At 36.4% G+C, this 18,851-nt stretch overlaps 1 protein-coding gene across 2 annotated transcripts; it reads right to left on the bottom strand.

Annotated features, from left to right (window-relative positions):
• Positions 1-1,432: 1,432 nt before the first annotated feature.
• Positions 1,433-16,996, bottom strand: LOC127656095 (tuftelin-like). Of its 2 annotated transcripts, none has more exons than XM_052144270.1 (12): positions 16,806-16,996; positions 9,762-9,827; positions 8,106-8,207; positions 7,658-7,744; positions 7,490-7,555; positions 7,324-7,395; positions 4,542-4,652; positions 3,440-3,663; positions 3,227-3,332; positions 2,186-2,269; positions 2,000-2,094; positions 1,433-1,870 (listed from the first exon to the last, which is right to left on the bottom strand). In XM_052144270.1, the coding sequence occupies exons 1-12, from the start codon at positions 16,860-16,862 to the stop codon at positions 1,798-1,800; spliced, it is 1,143 nt and encodes a 380-aa protein (XP_052000230.1). In that variant the 5' UTR covers positions 16,863-16,996; the 3' UTR covers positions 1,433-1,797. The 2 variants fall into 2 exon arrangements, with proteins under 2 accessions (XP_052000230.1, XP_052000229.1); XM_052144269.1 differs by lacking the exon at positions 16,806-16,996 and adding an exon at positions 13,863-13,922.
• Between the last annotated feature and the right edge of the window lie 1,855 nt (positions 16,997-18,851).

The raw sequence follows: 18,851 nt of genomic DNA, 5'->3' as shown, positions 1-18,851 counted from the left end.
CCCAGTATTCCTCCTCTTTGAATTCTATGGAACATCATAAAAGTTGACCAGATATTGATATCATTGGCTTTAAAATGTCAAAAATCACATTGAAACAACCATATTCCTTTGTTTAAAAAAGTAAGAAAATATCATCACTTAGGAAAGTGTTTTATTTATAAATACAGTACACAATATGCATTGGCATTAATGCCAGCATTGAAAATCACTCTGAAGTTTTTACTACAAAAATATTATTTACTTACAAAAAATAAAAAAGTGTGTGTTATGTGCTAATTTGAACCCTTTCTGAAGAATTCATACAAGGTTAAAGTTCACACAAAGAAATACAAAGTATTTCCATATTATAAAGTGGATAAACACAGTAATGAAATGCATATTTCACCAGAAATAAATTAATTGGCTGAAGTATAAATAATCTCTTGCAATTCTGTTATTTAATTTATTTTGGTCCGAGGAGGGCAGGTGCTCTAGCCAGGTGCATCAATTCTCGATTAACACACTAGAATCAGTTCATTAATATTGAACTAGCTGAGTAATTGTACATTGTACCACAGCGTGGAATGGATAACAGATTCTGTACCTTACTGGCCTAATGACTCATTGGAGGGTATGTGTTACGTTCCTTAAAACTTGTGAAACACAAGACTTCTTTGTTTTTAATAAAAGAGAAGTCACTGGATTCTCCCTGCTGAAAACAGTGTTTCTTTGGTTGTGAAAAGTATGTAGACCAAGTAAAAACAGGATTAATGGTGGGAAGTGAGTAAACTGTAATTACGGTTAAAACTTCAGGGTGATCTGGACTCTAATAACTGGGTTATTTTAGCACTGTCAACTATCCTAGTAACATTAATACATAAACAAGTAGCTAGTATTTCTTTGTTCTCTTTTTCTGAGACTGCTTTCTTGACAGTCCTGTATTACAACATACCTTGTTAAATGCTTGAGAAACGGGAGCTTGGCCTGCATCACCCTGCACCTGACCCCTGAACTTTTACTTGTACGTCCTTAGACTGCTTAGTAATCTCAGATTTATTTGCAAAAGTGCCAATACCCACAACAGTATCATAGAACACATTTTTCTGCCTTATTTTAGATACAATTTTAAAATCCTTCATCATAACAAGAACACCTGGGATAGAACATCCCCTTCTTTCTTCATTTCTTTACATTCCTTCATTAAAGAAAGAACAGAAAATACTTCCCGTCCTCTTTTCTCATCCCTTTATAGTCTTCAATTTGTACCTGTGATTTCTAATTCAGAATAAGAGCCTCTTATTCCATTTAAGTTATAAAGCCAAGTTAATGCTGAGGCAGATTAAGACAGATAAAGAGCTTTAATGAGAGTGTTTAGCAACACAATCTGTCTGTCCATTTATGTTAAAGGACATCGTCTTTTCAGCCTCAAATAAATACAGACGTACTCCTCTGAATAATGAGAACATGAGTTCTTCATTTTTATTTTCTTTACGTATCTTCATATTTATGGATATTTTCAGCCCTTGTTCTGCCAAACATAAACTTGTACTTCAATGTTCCGGTAAATGTAATAGTAACAGTATTAATAATAATGTAAGGTAACAGAACAGTACATTTTACTGCAATGTCTGCACTGTTAAATGTACTCTTGTAAAAACAGGTCTTTAGACAATACAACTGATGTTAAAGCAAACAGAATGTCCTTTGGTGAAGGCCTATGATGGTGTGTGGTCATTTATTTTGCTTTACGATGGTGCACTGTGTATTGGAGGATGTTGCTGTTGTCATAGCAGTGCTGTAATGTTGCTGTGGTAACATTCACGATTTAATCTCAATGACCTTGATGAAGGGCAGACTCTTGTGGGTATGGGTGGATGGCCTCAGAGGCTTGCTGTGAAATAGACACCATCAGACATGCACAGTAAGAATGTGTAATGCAAGCATTGGTTGCATAGTGTGAGTATTTGCATTAAATAATTTTGCATATCCATTAGGTATCAAACTTATTTGCATGTCCTACCTGTAGACAATCTGTGCATTGCCATCTGATGGCAAGTATGAATTTGACCTTTGACTCCCCAAGTAGTAATCCATCTGATCACGCATTTGTTTGTTCTGTAAGCACAGTACATTCAGAAAGGTCAGTTATCAGAAAACTTTAGTGTCATCAGATATTATATGTTTGGTTCTATGTCTGTGCAATGACCTCTGCTTCCAGCATGGCCACATTCTCCTCCAGCTCTCTGATGACTCTGTCTCTCTCCTGAATCACCATGCGCGAGTTTTGAAGCTAGATAAAAAACAAGGATGGAAAACTTGAGTGAACAAGTGAGACTAACAGGCATATGTCAAAAGTTGCACTGCACACATCATTTTCCTAATCAGCATTTTTGTAATTTTTTTAAGAAGATATATAAATCAATTTACTTGAGAAGAAAAATGACATAAGAAATTAAGGCATTTTCAGAAATAATATCTTAATATAAATATCTTGAATTAAGTGCATTTTCTTACCCTATTGGCAATAGTTTTATCTTGTTTCAAGCATAAACTAACCAAATTTATTGAGGTGTATGAATATGTTTTTAAAGCAAGAAAAAAACTATTTACCAATGGGGTAAGAAAAATAAACTTAAAGGAATAGTTCACCCAAAAATGAAAGCGATATAATAAGTGTGGGTGAGAAACAGATAAATATGTAAGTCTCCACTTTCACTTTCTATTGCTTTTGTTTTTGGCGATACACATTCTTCATGCATTTCGCCACCTACTGGGCAGGGAGGAGAATTTCTAGAAAAAGGACTGATATATTAATCTGTTTCTCAACCACACTATCATATCACTTTTGAAGATATTGATTTAACCACTGGAGTCATATGTATTAATTTTAGGCTGTCTTTATATGCATTTTGGATCTTAACATTTTGCACTGTGAGGACCTACAGAGCTGAAACATTCTTCTAAAAATCTTATTTTGTGTTCAGCAGAAGAAAGTAAGTCATACACATCTGGAATGCATAAGCGTGAGTAAATGATGAGAGAACTACTCTTTTAAGGTTATGTTTTGAGATGCAATGAACTGAGAGGACTCTGAACTATCCTTTTTAATTCCAGCTATATTCTCTGAAAACTAGTCTTTTTATCTTACAAAATGTTCTCAATTAAATTGATATAGTTTTAAAGATTTCTTGATATTTTTACTGGAAAAACAAGATAAGTAGTGTAGTCTAAGAGTGTGCATGTTTACCTGTTCAATCATTTGCCGTAGTTTTCTCTGTTGACTCTTGAGCATGTCATCCAAGTGATGAATCTTCTCTCTCAAAATAGCATTTTCCTTTTCCAGCTCTTCCAATCTGTTACATGATTAATAAATAGTTTTAAAAAAACAATGCTTAAAGCTAAAAAATAAAAAAAGGCTACACAATTTCTCAAAACCAGTAAGTTATCTCTGGCCCCTTACCTCTGCCTCCCTGCTTGCCCCTCCTCATTCAGTTCCCGCATCTGCAGGAGTTCTGCTTCTTTGGTCATGAGATGGTCTCTGAGGGTGGTGCTCTCTTGCTCCATCCCACTCATGAGACGTTGGAGGTCTTGGATCTGCTGATCCTGCTGCTCTTTGCTCTGCTGAACCCTCTTAAGATAGTTATTCTGCTCAGATAACTGCTTCTTGTACTGGTTAGCCTCTTCCTAGAGAGAAAATGTAGTGAAAAAAATATTTACATAAATGCCAGACGTTGTTTGTACCCCATTGTACTGTAAGTATTAATATTATTTGCATCTTTCATTTAATTACTATTATACTACTATAATAAAATAATTACAAATAATTTGATAATAAGGGCCTACTATCAGTGTACTGTATTATATTTTTAGTATAATAACTTATTAGAACTGTTAAAATAATATATTGTAATACTAACATATAAATAAGCATTTCTGGTAACAAACTATCACAATAGTTTAATAATAACATAGTATAATAACAGAGTACAATAATACAGTATAACATGCAAATATTGTATTTGCATTGTTTGTTTCATTTTCGTATTTACTTTACAGAAGTTTCCAAGTTTTTACATTGCGATTATTATGTTGTTGTAATGACCATATTTAAAGGTAAGAAGACACAGTGAAAACTATCAATAAATAAATAATTAATTTAACATATATATTCTCCAGTTTTAAGCAGTCTAATTTTTTTGTAACATCATTATGACATGAGCTGTTTGCTTAACGCTGACGTCCTTTATTTGACGTGAAAGATGCAAGCAGGGGCCTATTTGGAAACAGCATGTAATCATGAAAGAATGTGCGATCTCACCCCTGCACACACTGTTCTTTCCTAAGCTGGAACTGACCCAGCTGGCCAGCCAGAAACAATGCCACTGTTTTACAATAACTCCCCTATCTACTGCAATAAAGGCTCTTTAACATTACTTTCCTTGGAAGTAATTTTTGGATATTTGACTGGAAAATTGATTTATGCTAGGAGAGAGGGAGACACACAGATTTGGGGATGGGTGAGTTGGGTTGGTATGTTTTGAAATGGGCTGTACGTGACTTACCAGCAGATTTTCTCTCTCTTCCTGGTGCCTCTTCTCTGACTCCTGCAGCTGAGCATACAGACGCTTACTGGCCTCCCTCATCTTCTCTCTCTCATGCTCATCCACACTATCCTGAGAAAAAGAGAGCCACTTACTTTAACAGCCACTAATGTTAAATACAAACACTTTTGAAATCAAGTCTGAGACCACATTGAAATTCTATTTTTATAAATATATATATATATATATATAGTATATTTGTTTTATTTTGTAAATAAACAAAATGTTTTCAGTGGCTGCCTGTATAAAAAATTCAAACAAATAAAAAGTGGATGAAGAAATATTTAAGATTATGCACTATTTCAAGGTCAATGATCAAATAAGCAAGTTTGTAAGACTGAGCATGTTAACCAACAATAGAAAATAGAAGCATTTATACTTGTGGCTTCAGACTTTGGACCCAGTTGTCATTTGTTGATGGTGGACTTGTTACATGTGTCTTGCATAGTTACATAACAGTTATAAGCTCATAATACATAATACTCAGTTATAAACTAAACAAGCTATCCCACAGTCACAAACAAAATATTTCGAATAACTTATTTCCATTCAAACACAACCACAGCTCCCCAGCAGCAGTTATTTATAGACTTGTGTAAGCCAGAGAGGACAATTTAAGTGAGAGTGAAAGAGGGCGGGACCTTCTCTTTATGTGCGTCAATAGGGTGTGTTCTAACAATAAAATACTGACGTTTGAATTCATAGCAAAGATTTTCCCACCCATATTCCTGCTTTAACAGCCAGACACACACATCCAGTTGGGAGTCTAATCCACACTATTCATGTTGTGTGTGATAATCCTTAAAAGAATGTGCTGTCCTACGGATTTAGTTTAATCAAACAACAAAAGAAAAGAATTTGAAAAATGTGATAAACGTTAAAACCAGTTTAGCAAATACCATAGATTACAATGAACAAAGAATATATATTGCAGGCAGCAGGACGTGTTTCCCAAGTTTAATTTAAGCTGTGCGTTTTGTGTTGTTTCTAGGGTGATTATTTCCTAATAAGGTCCTGAATAACATGAAGCATGGGTGTTAAATGTTTTGGGTTTGTTGATGTGCTTTGTACTAACAGAATGTGAAGGCTTGTTTATGTGGGTGTCAAAATACAATTAACTAAATGATATAAAATCTCCAATGATGACCTGAAGGATACAGATTTCCTAATAACATTACATACTGTAACAGGACTGAAACATTCTGTTCATTCATACAGAACAAAAAGAGATATTCTATCTGTTCCAAAACCTAGTGAGCTACACTGCCTGGCCATTTGGATTTAAATAAACAGATACTTAAGAGCCTATGATTGGACAATTACTGCAGTGATTAATATGTTTCAACTGGCAACAAATCCTTTAACCCTAACTGATGCAGCATTTATTTAAACAACCATATCAGAAGACGTATCCAGTGGTCGTGGAAATATTTTTAGAAGCAGATTGCTGAAATCACTGGAACTGGATTAAGATCTGTCGCATTATTAAAACCTGGAAGGATAGTGGTGAACCGTCAGATTCGCAGAAGAAATGTGGTTGGAAAAAAATCTTGAATGATCGTGTTCGTAGATCACCAAAACTCTTGGGGAAGTCACATCGTAAAAAATTTACAGTAGAACTCACGGCTATGTTTAATAGTGAAATTTATAGCATTTCCACTCACACAATGCAAAGAGAACTTACATGATTGGAACTAAACAGCTGTGTGGCCACAAGAAAGCCACTTGTTAGTGAGGCTAATCTGAAAAACAATTTCCTAGGGATCATAAAGATTGGACTTTGGAGCAATGAAAAAGGTCATGTGTTCTGATGAGTCCAGATTTACCCTATCCCAAAAGCAATGAACGTGTCAGGGTAAGAAGGGAAGCACATAAGCGATGCACCCGTCATGAATAGTGCCCACTGTACAAACTTCTGGAGATAGTGTTATGATCTGGGTTTGCTTCAATTGGTCAGGTCTAGGCTCAGCAATGTTATGCGCCAATAAAATGAAGTCAGCTGACTACCTGAATGTACTGAATGACCAAGTTATCCCATCAATGGATTTTATCTTCCCTAACGGCACAGGCATATTCCAGGATGACAACGGCAAGATTCATCGGGTTCAAATTGTGAAAGAGTGTTTCAGGGAGCATGAGGAAAGATTTTAACACATGAATTGGCCACCGAGTCCTGACCTTAACCTCATTGAATATTTTTGGGATTTGCTGGAGAAGACTTTACAGAGCGGTTCGACTCTCCCATCATCAATACAAGATCCAACTAAATATTCGAGTATGCGACTTCTGTTTTGGCCAGGCAGTGTTCTTTCTAAGACAGTATTTTAAGACTCCCAACGTAAAAGGTGTCCTAAAAGATGGCAAACTAATTATGTTGACTACTAAGACACCTTGTTTTGGACAAATTTTAAGGCAGCACATATATTTTATTTCATACTGAGAAAAAAAAAGTTGGATTGTATTAAAAATGGATTATTAAATCCAGTTATTTTCTGTGCTATGAATTTGTTTCTTATTATTGTACAGTTAGCTTAGTACCATGCTAATATCAAACTCTAATGAAATAAATAGCGAGTCAAGTCCCTCGTGCAGCAAATGTGCAGATGCCGCCTATGTAGAGCGTTTCAAATCAGTCACTTATGAGGTTCAATGTCGGTTAGAATTCTGCTTTAAATGGCATCTGTATATGTAGGTAGTTCACTAGGTTTTAAAAGAGAGCATTATGTGTGCATAAATCTCTTACCTGTTTCTCTAAACCGTTGAGTGCTGAACGAGTACCGTTTACTTTTCTGGGACCAGTACCAGCTAACACCAGCTGAAAAAGAGAAAGGAGATTAACATTTTAATGGTTAATATAACTTAACAGAATATACAAACCCATCTGCAGATAAATGTGTTTTTTGACATACCTTGTGTTCTGTTCTGTGACCATTAGCTGCCATCTGTTCCCTGAGGTTCTTCAGACAATATCTTACCTGCACACAGTAGAGCAATGTTTTTGCTCACATTTTGCACACATTCTGAAAACACTGAGAAATGGTAAATGAAGTGAGAGGACAAGAATATTTTGCTCTGACCTCCTGTATTTGTGAAACTTCCTCTGAGAGCATCTTTAGACTTTGTTGGTGTCTGGCTTGTGCCTGTTTACGCTCGTCCAAATATACCTAAACAATAAAACACACATAGAAGAGAGAGAGAGAGAGAGATTATAAACAACCATAAGCAAAAAACAAAACAATATCTAAGCAATGAATACTGTTACCATTGAGCATATTTATGTATAATTTATACTCACTAGAGAAATTTGCATGATCTTTCCATGACTTTATACAATATGATTTTTGAGACTACCTAATATTTCCAGGTTTCAATGGGGAACCCTGGTGTGTATGGGACTAATTGTACTACAATCTGAGAATTGCGATTGGGGGTTTCTAAAATCATATTTGATTATCATTTTACATTACAGCTCATATTTGCTGCCATAAATGTGCAATCATTATCACTGTCAGTAAAATGACCCACCTTGATGACCTCAATGGGCTCCTCAGATGGCTTGGTCAACTCTGTCGTCAGTGGCTGCCTTTCACTGGTTGGCTGCACCAATGCAAAAGCTCTGCCAATTGGCTGGAATGACACCATGTTGTTGAGTTAAATTTTTGAAGGAAATCAGACATGAAACAAACATCACTACAGTGTTTCATGTTGTATTTTTCGAGATGTCTGGTGTTTCACGTTGTCTAACCCCTTTGATTATTGTGTAAGAATCCCCATGCTAAATCCAACTTAAAGTCAGTTTTTCCATGCTGGAGATAAATAAACAGACTATTACTACTACTGCTAATATGACTGATAAGTCTAGGGAACAAATGAAAGCAAACTTTTGTTTTATATCCTAAAGACTAGACTGTAATTGTGACTGACATCACTGCACAGCTGCTTTGTTAAATATTGCATAAACATATCACGCAAGAATACGTGTCCAGACAGATTCAGAGGCTTGGTCATGTCTTAATTCTTTAGTATTTCCGTAGTCATTTGGGTAATCCTTTAGTTTAGAAGATTCCATGTGATAATATATCTACATTCTTGACTACTGAGTAATACAAATTACATTAAATACTTTTTATGTACTTCTTTAGAAAGAACACATTACTGTTGATATTGCTCTTGTAGTGTAATGTGCTACCAAATCTTTCAATTAATTCATTTTCTAAAAGGATACGTATTGTACATAATTAGGGCCAGTGCCTTGAAAAGACAATTTGAATGCACTTAAAGGATAATTTATTGGTCTGACTTTCTCAAAATCAACCTTTACATTGGCAATTCTTTAAAGAACACAAGGGCCCCTTTGAAAACACAGAGTATAAATATCTCTGGCACACAAAAGGTAGCAGGAAACCCCCAAAAAGCAGGAAAAGACGTAGACATGTGGAAATTGGAGATGGAGAGTTAAGCAATTTCTGGAGCCTGAAACAATGAGCCTCTGGTTCTGCAAGAACATCTTGTGTAGGAGACACCTTTCCCCTGGAATAAGGCCATATGCCTGTTCCTTATGTTTACAGAGTGTTGGCGCACAGAGAGAGAGAGAGAGAGAGAAATGGTCCAAGAAAGGGGGGCAATTCCATAAGAACTGAACTGATTTCACAGAACCCACACTGGCATGCAATACACATCTGCAAAGCATGAAAACTTGCAAGATTATATCAGACGTGCTTAAAATAACTAAACAGACAGTGAGTTGTAAATACATGTTGCTCAAAAATACATTACTAATGAATACACTTGCTATTACATCAAAACATTATGGTGTAATTTAAAACACTTGTAAACTTGGTTTTCAACCTGGCACGTTCATTTAGTCTTGAACTTTCTTCAGGGATGTTGAATTGCTGAAGTCAAATTTCAAAATGATGTCTACATTTTGAATGAATAATTTTTCCCCACAAATTATCCCTATAAATAAAACAACAACAATGTTAGTCACCCTGCATCTGGAGCGTTTGAACTGAAAATGCCACTAATCCAGTTCATCTAGCTCTATTCTATCGTGAAGGTTTTCCTATTTTAGTAGATACATGTGTGTTCATATGTGTGTGTGTGTGTGTGTGTGTGTGTGTGTGTGTGTGTGTGTGTGTGTGTGTAGAGAGAGAGAGAGAGAGAAAGAGCAACATTTACCTTTTCTGTGCTGGGCTGCTGTTGGTTCTGGTCGTGTAGAGTGAGTCTGAGTCTTCTGCACTCGTTCTGAAGAATGAGGAATAAAACAAATGTGAGAGAGGGATGCAACAAAGAAACCGTTATTGAAAGTGAAAGGGTGGGAGATGTGTGGATGAGGGGAACATGTGGGGAGGAGAAACTGAGTCATGCCCTCTGAGTGACAACAAGAGAGAGAGAGAGAGAGAGAGAGAGAGAGAGAGAGAGAGAGAGAGAGAGAGAGAGAGAGAGAGAGACTGACTGGAGGCCAATGGAGCATTAGAGTTTGGCATGAAAGTCTGTGGTTACTCAATGTGAATTAAAAAATAAAAGAAAGCGAAAGGCATTTACACTCTCTCTAGGATATACAAAGTTTGATTTGATTTGTTTGCCTAGCTTCTGGAAAATTCCTGAGCATCACAGGCTTGCCAAAACTTTAAATTTGAATGTAAATTTAAATCATGGAAAAGAGGGAGGCAGGCTGCCACAAATCTAAACAGAACAATGCTTTCCAGTGAAGAACGGAATATTGCCATGACAACCGAGCAAACCATCAACAACATAAACTATGTCTGCTGGACAGAGGAAGAGACAAATCACTGGACCTAAAGCTTTGGCAAATACACAAACAATTCATAGGAAACACTCTTACACAACATAAAATAACATGACCAAATTAAGAGATATTGCAACGAATTTGTCATATTAGAGAAGCTTAGAGTCTGATGGAAACAGAAAAACTGTATATGGTATCCAAGAGTGAGTATTATCTGATCAAACATACTGTATAAAACAATAAGGAGAAGAAGGAACCATTCAAGCAAGCCACAAAAGGCTTGATAAATGTGAGCATGTGGATTTGTGTGGATTTACACATGATTCCAGAACAGTCTGCTGAAACTAAAAGTAGCTAGTATGAGTCATAGTGTGGTGAGGAATGGGAGGTCCTGAAAAACTGTGTGTGTCAGATAGACAGACATCAGTTGAGACTAGGGAATGAGATTGTTGTTACTCTGCTAGGACACCTGTGTGAACTAACTTGAGGGGAACCAACTTCATACATCCACTAAAATATATTTGGGACCAAATGGTTAAAAGAAAAAGGAAATGTAAAGTTTGTTCTGAGAAAAGATACATCATCATTTGTTTGCAGATTTATATTTAATACAATAAAACTGTGACTTATGTGTCCAAATACTTTTACAGGCCACTTTTTATAAGAAGATGAAACAAAAGACGAGACAGAGGGCATTACACATTCAAATAAGCACATTCCAGACATACTCAACACTCATCCCCCTTTAGTCCTGAAGAAAAAACAACTCACAGCAGATATGGCATTTGCAAAACAAGGGATTTGCTTTCATATAGTCATCCACTAGACCATATAGAGATGTGTGTATATATGGCATGTTCTTTCTGTGATCCACACGCCAGATGTTACATGAAACAAGCACAAATGCACATATGTACAATATTACAGTGTGACATTCCATGGTTTATCACAGTGGGATAACACACTCTATTCACTATAAACCCTTAAGTTGTCACTACTAGAAATATCAAGTTGTCTTAAGTATTACTTGAAATGTCAGGTTTTGGTCTCATAACTATTTACAATGCATTCAGAATGTATTCTGACCCCTTAATTTTTGTCACTTTTTTTTTTGTTGCAGCCTGATGCTAAAATGTTTAAAATTATATATATTTTTTATCTATCTACACTACATACCCCATAATGACAAAGCAAAAAGAAAAAAAAAAAAGATTTTTGATAACTTTTCAAATGTATTAAAAAAAACCCACTGAAATATCATAATGACATAAGTATTCAGACCCTTTGCTATGACACTTGAAATTGTGTTGAGACACAGATCTGGCGAACTCTACAAAAGATTTAGGCTGCATTGAAGGTTCCAAAAAGCAAAAGGCCTCCATAATTTGTATTAAATTCAGAATTTTGTAACAACCAGGACTCTTCCTAGAGCTGGCTGCCTGGCCAAACTGAGCAATCAGGGGAGAAGGACTTGGTAAGAGAAGTGACCAAGAACCCGATGGTCACTCTGGTTGAGCTCCAGAGATTATGTGTGGAGATCGGAGAAACTTGCAGAAGGACAACCATCACTGCAACACTCCACCGATCTGGGCTTTATGGCAGAGTGGTCAGACGGAAGCCTCTCCTCAGTGCAAGACACATAAAAATGCAGCTAAAGGACCCTCAGACTGTGAGAAACAAGATTCTCTGGTCTGCTGAAATGAAGTTTGGCCTCAATTCCAAGTGTCATGTTTGGAGGAAACTATGCACCACACATCATCAGCGCAAAACCATACCAACGGTGAAGTATGGTGGTGGTAGCATCATGATGTGTTTTTTTGTTTTTTTGTTACAGGGACTGGGGGACTGGTCAGGGTTGAAGGAAAGCTGAACACAGCAAAACACAGAGATATCCTTAATGAAAACCTGGTCCAGAGCACTCAAGATCTCAGACTGGGCTGAAGGTTCACCTTCCAACAGGACAATGACCCTAAGCACACAGCCAGGACAACACAAGAATCCTTAGGGACAACTCTGAATGTGCTTGAGTGGCCCAGTCAGAGCCCGGACTTCTCTGCGAAGACCTGAATATGGCTGTCCACTGATGGTCCCCATCCAATCTGACAAGAGCTTGAGAGGATCTACATAGAAGATTGGCAGAAAATCCCCAAATCAAGCTGTACAATGCTTGTCGCGTCATACTCAAAAAGACTCGAGGCCATAATTGCTACCAAATGTACTGAGCTAAGGGTCTGAATATTTATGTCAATGTGACATTTCAGTTTTTTCTTTTTAATACATTTGTAAAGTTATTAAAAATCTTGTTTTTGCTTTGTCATTATGGGGTATTGATGTGAGTATTTTATTGATTAAATAAAATAATTTAAAGAATATCAGCATAAGGCTGCAACATAAAATGTGAAAAACAAATAAGGGGTCTGAATACATTCTGAATGCACTGCAAGTTCATTGAACTAATTTATCTTAAAGATCCATAGACTTAAGATTTTAAGTGTTAATAACTAAAACTTCTGAGTACAAAAATAAGGCTATAGGTAATATTCATCTGGGCTTAAATTATTTAATTGTTTCCTTGGTCAAGGGGAAGATATGGGGACATTTAAATCGTTGTAATTAAGAATGTAAAGAGGTTTTATCTCTGTTGTAGTAATATTTATATTGTTTTGTTGCACATAGTTGTCTCGTGTGATGTCAAAATTAGGGTGATCAGTGTCGCATTTGGTCAAGTTGGACCCTGTTGTCTAATTCTCTTTGTGCATGTGCAGTTAAAGTCAAGTATATATGCATTTCTTTAGAGAATTACGTTTATTTAATGACTGACCTGTGCTATTATTTGATCTAAAATTGAATCAGTTCAATTAAAATTAACAACATCAGTAGAAGCAACATTTAAATAGCAAATTTGAATTAAGTCTATCTAGTTAACTTAACCTAAACAGTTAAGTTCATTGTATATGAACACCAAGTTAATTGAACATAATTGCATAAGTTTTGGATACACAATAATTAAATTCATTTGAGGGAATGAATTTACTCAATCAAATGAGTAAAGGTTTTCAGTATAGGACCATATGCCCTCAGACAGGTTATAAAACTAGCTAACTTTCATTAAAACTACCATGGTACCCTCTGTAATCTCTGTTTGGTCCAGACGACAAAAGCATTCCATGTAAAGCACAGCTGTGGTATACAGTATGTCATCAAAAATGATTACAGCACTAGTCTATGATGCAAGTTTGCAAACGCAAGCTGTACGTGTGATAAAGACCTATTATTATTGTACCCATTACAAAATCTCTATGAGACAAAACACAGCCACACCTCAACTCACCTGTTAAAAACAAAACATTTATAGTAATCCCATCAACAAGACAAAACTACCACAACAGCACTACCAGGATGATGGACAGACAGGCCTAACAGTCTATCAACAAAGCCTCAAGGAATCTATAGGCTACTACAAAACTTTGAGTTGTAGCTAAACATTTCTTTAGAATTGTAGAGAATGTTAAATGTCCTTCTATATTTACCTGAGTGAATCTACAGGTCTTCTTGGTTCTCTGCTCTGTGAGCATTACATTGACTAGCACTCTTGCAGTGACAGTGTGACACCGAGTCGGTTGTTCCATAGAAAGCAAAACAGCGTTTAGAATCGAGGCCGGCAAGTTTAACACCACACCTCCACTCGAGAGCAGCAAAGGCAGATTACATACACACAAAAACACACACCTGAAAGTTGATATGCACCCAGCAGAAAACAATTAACATGCCTGTAATGGGAGAGGATTAAAACATCTATCGGGAGACAAGTTTGTGAGGATTCTGCTTAGGGCATCAGAAAAGCAGGCTATATATCACAAAAGAGCATAATATACAGAAACCCCTCAACAACGCCTCTTTAACCAACTCTCTTTAATTTTAACAGACACATACATACAAATACACAATGCTAACCCTAATCAGAATCCTTATTTGACCACCACTTGCTTTGTTTGTGAAGTCAGTATAAATGTTCTACTCTTTTATTTCTGCAACTAGAAGAGCAAGGGCTCATTAAATAACTACAGTTACACAAGAATCATTGTTCACATATTACATAACAGCACTGTGAGAGCTGCATATTGTGTGTAGTACTAAGGAAATAGAAGGCGTTGGCATGGATGGGATAAGTAAACACTGAAGAATAATACAGCAGAGAGAGATAAATGGAATTAGATTGAGTGCAAAACTATGACATTTGTTTTTCCACTGTAAATCAAATCAGGTCAGAGTGAAACCTGAGCACAGGTGTGAGGCACAGAAAAAAGCGGAGAGGGAGGGAGATATGGAAAGCAACAAATGAGAGAAAGAAATAGAGAGAAAGGGGTGATTCAAAAGATGACCTGGAAATATAAAAGGGCATGTTGAAAAACACATGCAACTGGCTAAATTTGTTTGAGGTCAATGAGTGAAATGTGTCATTGGATACAGGCCTCTGGGGTTCTCACAGAGAGACAGACAAAAGACCTAATCACACTTTTGCTTGGTAAGATCACGTGAGAAAACTGAATAGCTCCCTGAATTCTGAGACTGTATACAGACAATGATGGCCTTAAGCAGAAAGATCCCAAAAAAAAAAAACAAGACAAACAACAAAAAAAACATTGAACAGAAGCCACATGCAGAGTGAATAAATACTGAAAACAAATATTTGCTGTTCGACAACTCAACGATAAGAGGTATTGATTAAGGGAGTGGTAAATGAGGGAAATGAATGGGAAAGTGGATGAGAGAGAAAGAGAGAGAGAGACAGGTGGACAGGTGAGGTCGAGACAGAAATGCACTTCCTCCTAACATGTGAAACATTCAGTGAAATAAGGAATGTTTACCTAAACAAGTTTAACTCTGAAACTTCAGACTTTAAAAACCTAAATGACCTCTCAAAATTACAAATACTCCTAGAAGAAGGAAACAGGGCACAACTTGCTCCAATATGTATCAACATGCCACAACCTGAGGGACAGTGAAAGATCTGGACAAACACACACACACACACACACACACACACACACACACACACACACACACACACACACACACACACACACACACACACACACACACACACACACACACACACAATGTGATGTGGTGAAATAAATAATAATAGTCATTTATATGATTGTTTTTTATATATTACTAAAAATTATATTATACACTGTCCAATTTATTGTAAAGTCCAGTAAAGCCCATTGAATTGAATTGAAGAGAGAGAGAGAGAGAGAGAGAGAGAGAGAGAGAGAGAGAGAGAGAGAGAGAGAGAGAGAGAGAGAGAAAGTAAATAGCACAGACTCAGCAGTAACCAAATACTTGATAAGACTTATTTGAATTTTTAAAACCTCTGGCCCAGTTTATATGCAAGATATGCAAAGCAAACAGCTTTATAATCTTCCCATTTTGGGATTGAGTTTAGTGTCATAAAATACCTGTTTTTATAGCTATAGTCCACAAGCATATTCAATGCTGCCCAGCAACACAGTAAAATGAGAACTTGGATGGAAAGATCAAGTTTTTAATCATCTAACACTACACAGGACTGTTTTAATGTTACAAAGCTACAATAACTCTCTGTGTCTGTGCCAGTTATAGAAATTGGAGCAGATGCAGATAGCTGGTATTTGGTATCTGGGTTAATACTACCCTGAGTTCAGGCAGAAGTACATCTCATGGGTTATTAGTGAAAACCCAAGTATCAAGTAATTGGTACTAAACCTGATTAAGCACCTGTTGTGCACACAGTAAAAGACAAGCGAGGGCAAGGTAGGTTTCTGTCCATCGCACCTTTCCGGTATTAATACGTTTGATCAATAAAGGTCCACATTTAGTTTAATCATCTTACAACCAGTCTTATTTCTGAGACTGGAATAACACCCTCTGCAGAATAGCCTACTCACTAGGCTTTTTAGATCACAGGGACATTTGATTTTACAAACTGAAGCTAATTTTGGACCACTAGAGTAAATTAATGATGAATTTGTGTACATTATGGGTAAACATTCATTTGTAAACCTATAAGTGAGTGGGAGGTCCAGAAGCATGAACAGTTGGTGCATTTCAAATTTTACCAGAAAGAAATGAACAGTGTTTTACAGTAGATCAAAGTTATTTTATGAGTCAGTTGACAAAAAGATGACCATCCATTACTTTCATGTAAACCTTCTTCCAAAATGGACAGTTAACTCTATTATTAGAATGTGTACTTTCTAATATTCATTCGAAATAACAATATTGCACATCTAAAACAGAAATGCACATGAACATAGACAACAATTCGTATTCCATATTCTCTATTTTAGATTATGCTAATCGAATCCAATGCATTTAAGTATTGCAAAAGATTGTAAATAAGATAACAAAATCTACTATCTTTTTTAATAGAATAGCATTTTTTTCTCGAAATAAAATAGTGACAACGTGACAAAAATTATACATACCACTCTGTCATCCAATCTGATTTCATCAAATGTGCACATACTCCCCATTCGACTCATTTTAACGAAATAGTTTTAAAAAAATGACGTCAATAATCAAATGTAAATATTATAGTTGTTGTTGAAGTTAAATATCCTTCATCAAGCTCTTCGTATGCGCGAGCACTCGTCGTTCTTCTGTGTAGTTGAACTCTGATCTCTCCTGAGAGCATGTATAATAAATAGCCTCAGTTCAGGTCTCACCGGGCGTGAAGCGGAATTGTCAGACACTCCCTCCTCCTCTTCACATGGTTCTTATTCATTATAACGTGTCAGACCGAAATCTTTGGTGTGAACAAACAACCCTGACAGCTCTCTCTGTGTCTTTCGTCTCACCCCGCGGGGGTGCGTGTTTCACCTGAGCTGCTGGATTGAAAAGATGATCTCATTCCACTATCCTGAGGTTACGGAAAATGAATCAATCGGATAAAACAGAATATATCTAAAGAGTTTTTCAGAGTGATTTTTAAATTGGTATTTAAAAGTTCCTTTCAACACACCTGTTCTAGAAAGGAGGATAAACAGACGTGTTTTCAGTGTAGACTATAGTCTGTGAAGCAGATCTCTTATGAATGCCATATATGTATCTATGTATGTATGTATGTATGTATGTATGTGCAGTATGCATGCATCCATGCCCAAATTCCAAATAAAAATATTGTCATTTAGAGCATTTATTTGCAGAAAATGACAACTGGTCAAAATAACAAAAAGGATGCAATGTTTTCAGACCTTGAATAATACAAATAAATCAAGTTCATATTAATTTTTAAACAACACAATACTAATGTTTTAACTTAAGAATAGTTCAGAAATCAACATTTGTTTGAATAACCATTATTTTCAATCACAGCTTTCATATGTCTTTGCATGCTCTCTACCAGTCTTTCACATTGCTGTTGGGTGACTTTATGCCACTCCTGGTGCAAACATTCAAGCAGCTCGACTTTGTTTGATGGCTTGTGGCCACCCATCATTCTCTTGCTCACATTCCAGAGGTTTTCGATGGGGTTCAGGTCTGGAGATTGGGCTGAGAATTACAGGGTCTTGATCCGGTGGTCCTTCATCCTCAGAGTTGGGGAACATTGTCAGAACAGAAGAAAGCAAGTTATTTTTCTACTAGGATAACCTTGTTCACAGCTTTATTCATGTATCCTTCACAAAGACAAATGTGCCGATTCCAGCCTTGCTGAAGCACCTCCAGATCATCATGGATCCTCAACCAAATTTCACAGTGGGTGCGAGACACGACCAGGTGAAGGATCGGTGATGATCTGGGGGTGCTATTTATACCACACAGCCAAGTCAAGCAAGGTGTGGATGGAGACCCTGTCATGGACAGCCCAATATCCAGACCCCAGTGAGAACCTCTGGAATGTGATTAAGAGGAAGATGGATGGCCACAAGCCATCAAACAAAGTCGAGCTGCTTGAATTTTTGTGCCAGGTGTGGCATAAAGTCACCCTTCACCCATGCACGAAAGCTGTGATTGAAAATAAGTGTTATTCTACCAAATACTGATTTCTGAACTCTTCCTAAGTGAAAACATTAGAATTGTGTTGTTTTAAAAAAAATTATATTAACTTGATTTCTTTTACATTATTTGACCAGTTGCTCTTTTCTGCAAATAAATGCTCTAAATGACAATATTTTTATTTGGAATTTGGGAGAAATGCTATCAGTACTTTATGGAATAAAACAAACATTTTCATTTTACTCAATCATATACCTATAAATAGTAAATCCAGAGAAACTGATAATTTTTGCAGTGGTCTCTTATATATACTCACTGAGAACTTTATTGGAAACACTATGGTCCTAATAATGTAGCTCTCATTCTACAGTTTACTCAGTTTACTCATTCTGAGTAAACTGTAGAGACTGTTGTGCTTGAAAATCCCAGGAGATTAGCAGTTACAGAAACACTCAAACCAGCCCATCTAGCAGCAACAATCACTGAGATAAATTTTTCCCCATTCTGATGGTTGATGTGAACATTAACTGTAGCTC

This window comes from Xyrauchen texanus, chromosome 15 (assembly GCF_025860055.1).
Source record: "Xyrauchen texanus isolate HMW12.3.18 chromosome 15, RBS_HiC_50CHRs, whole genome shotgun sequence".
In the NCBI taxonomy this organism is placed as follows: Eukaryota; Metazoa; Chordata; class Actinopteri; order Cypriniformes; family Catostomidae; genus Xyrauchen; species Xyrauchen texanus.
This window is presented reverse-complemented; position numbering and strand designations above follow the sequence as displayed.

Excerpts from the sequence above, each read along its gene's own strand:
- LOC127656095 (XM_052144270.1), bottom strand. The coding sequence starts at position 16,862 with ATGAGTCGAATGGGGAGTATGTGCACATTTGATGAAATCAGATTGGAT. Across the intron at positions 4,653-7,323 it reads TCAACGGTTTAGAGAAACAG|GATAGTGTGGATGAGCATGA; the intron begins GTAAGAGATTTA and ends TCTTTTTCTCAG. Across the intron at positions 1,871-1,999 it reads AATGCACAGATTGTCTACAG|CAAGCCTCTGAGGCCATCCA; the intron begins GTAGGACATGCA and ends TCTATTTCACAG.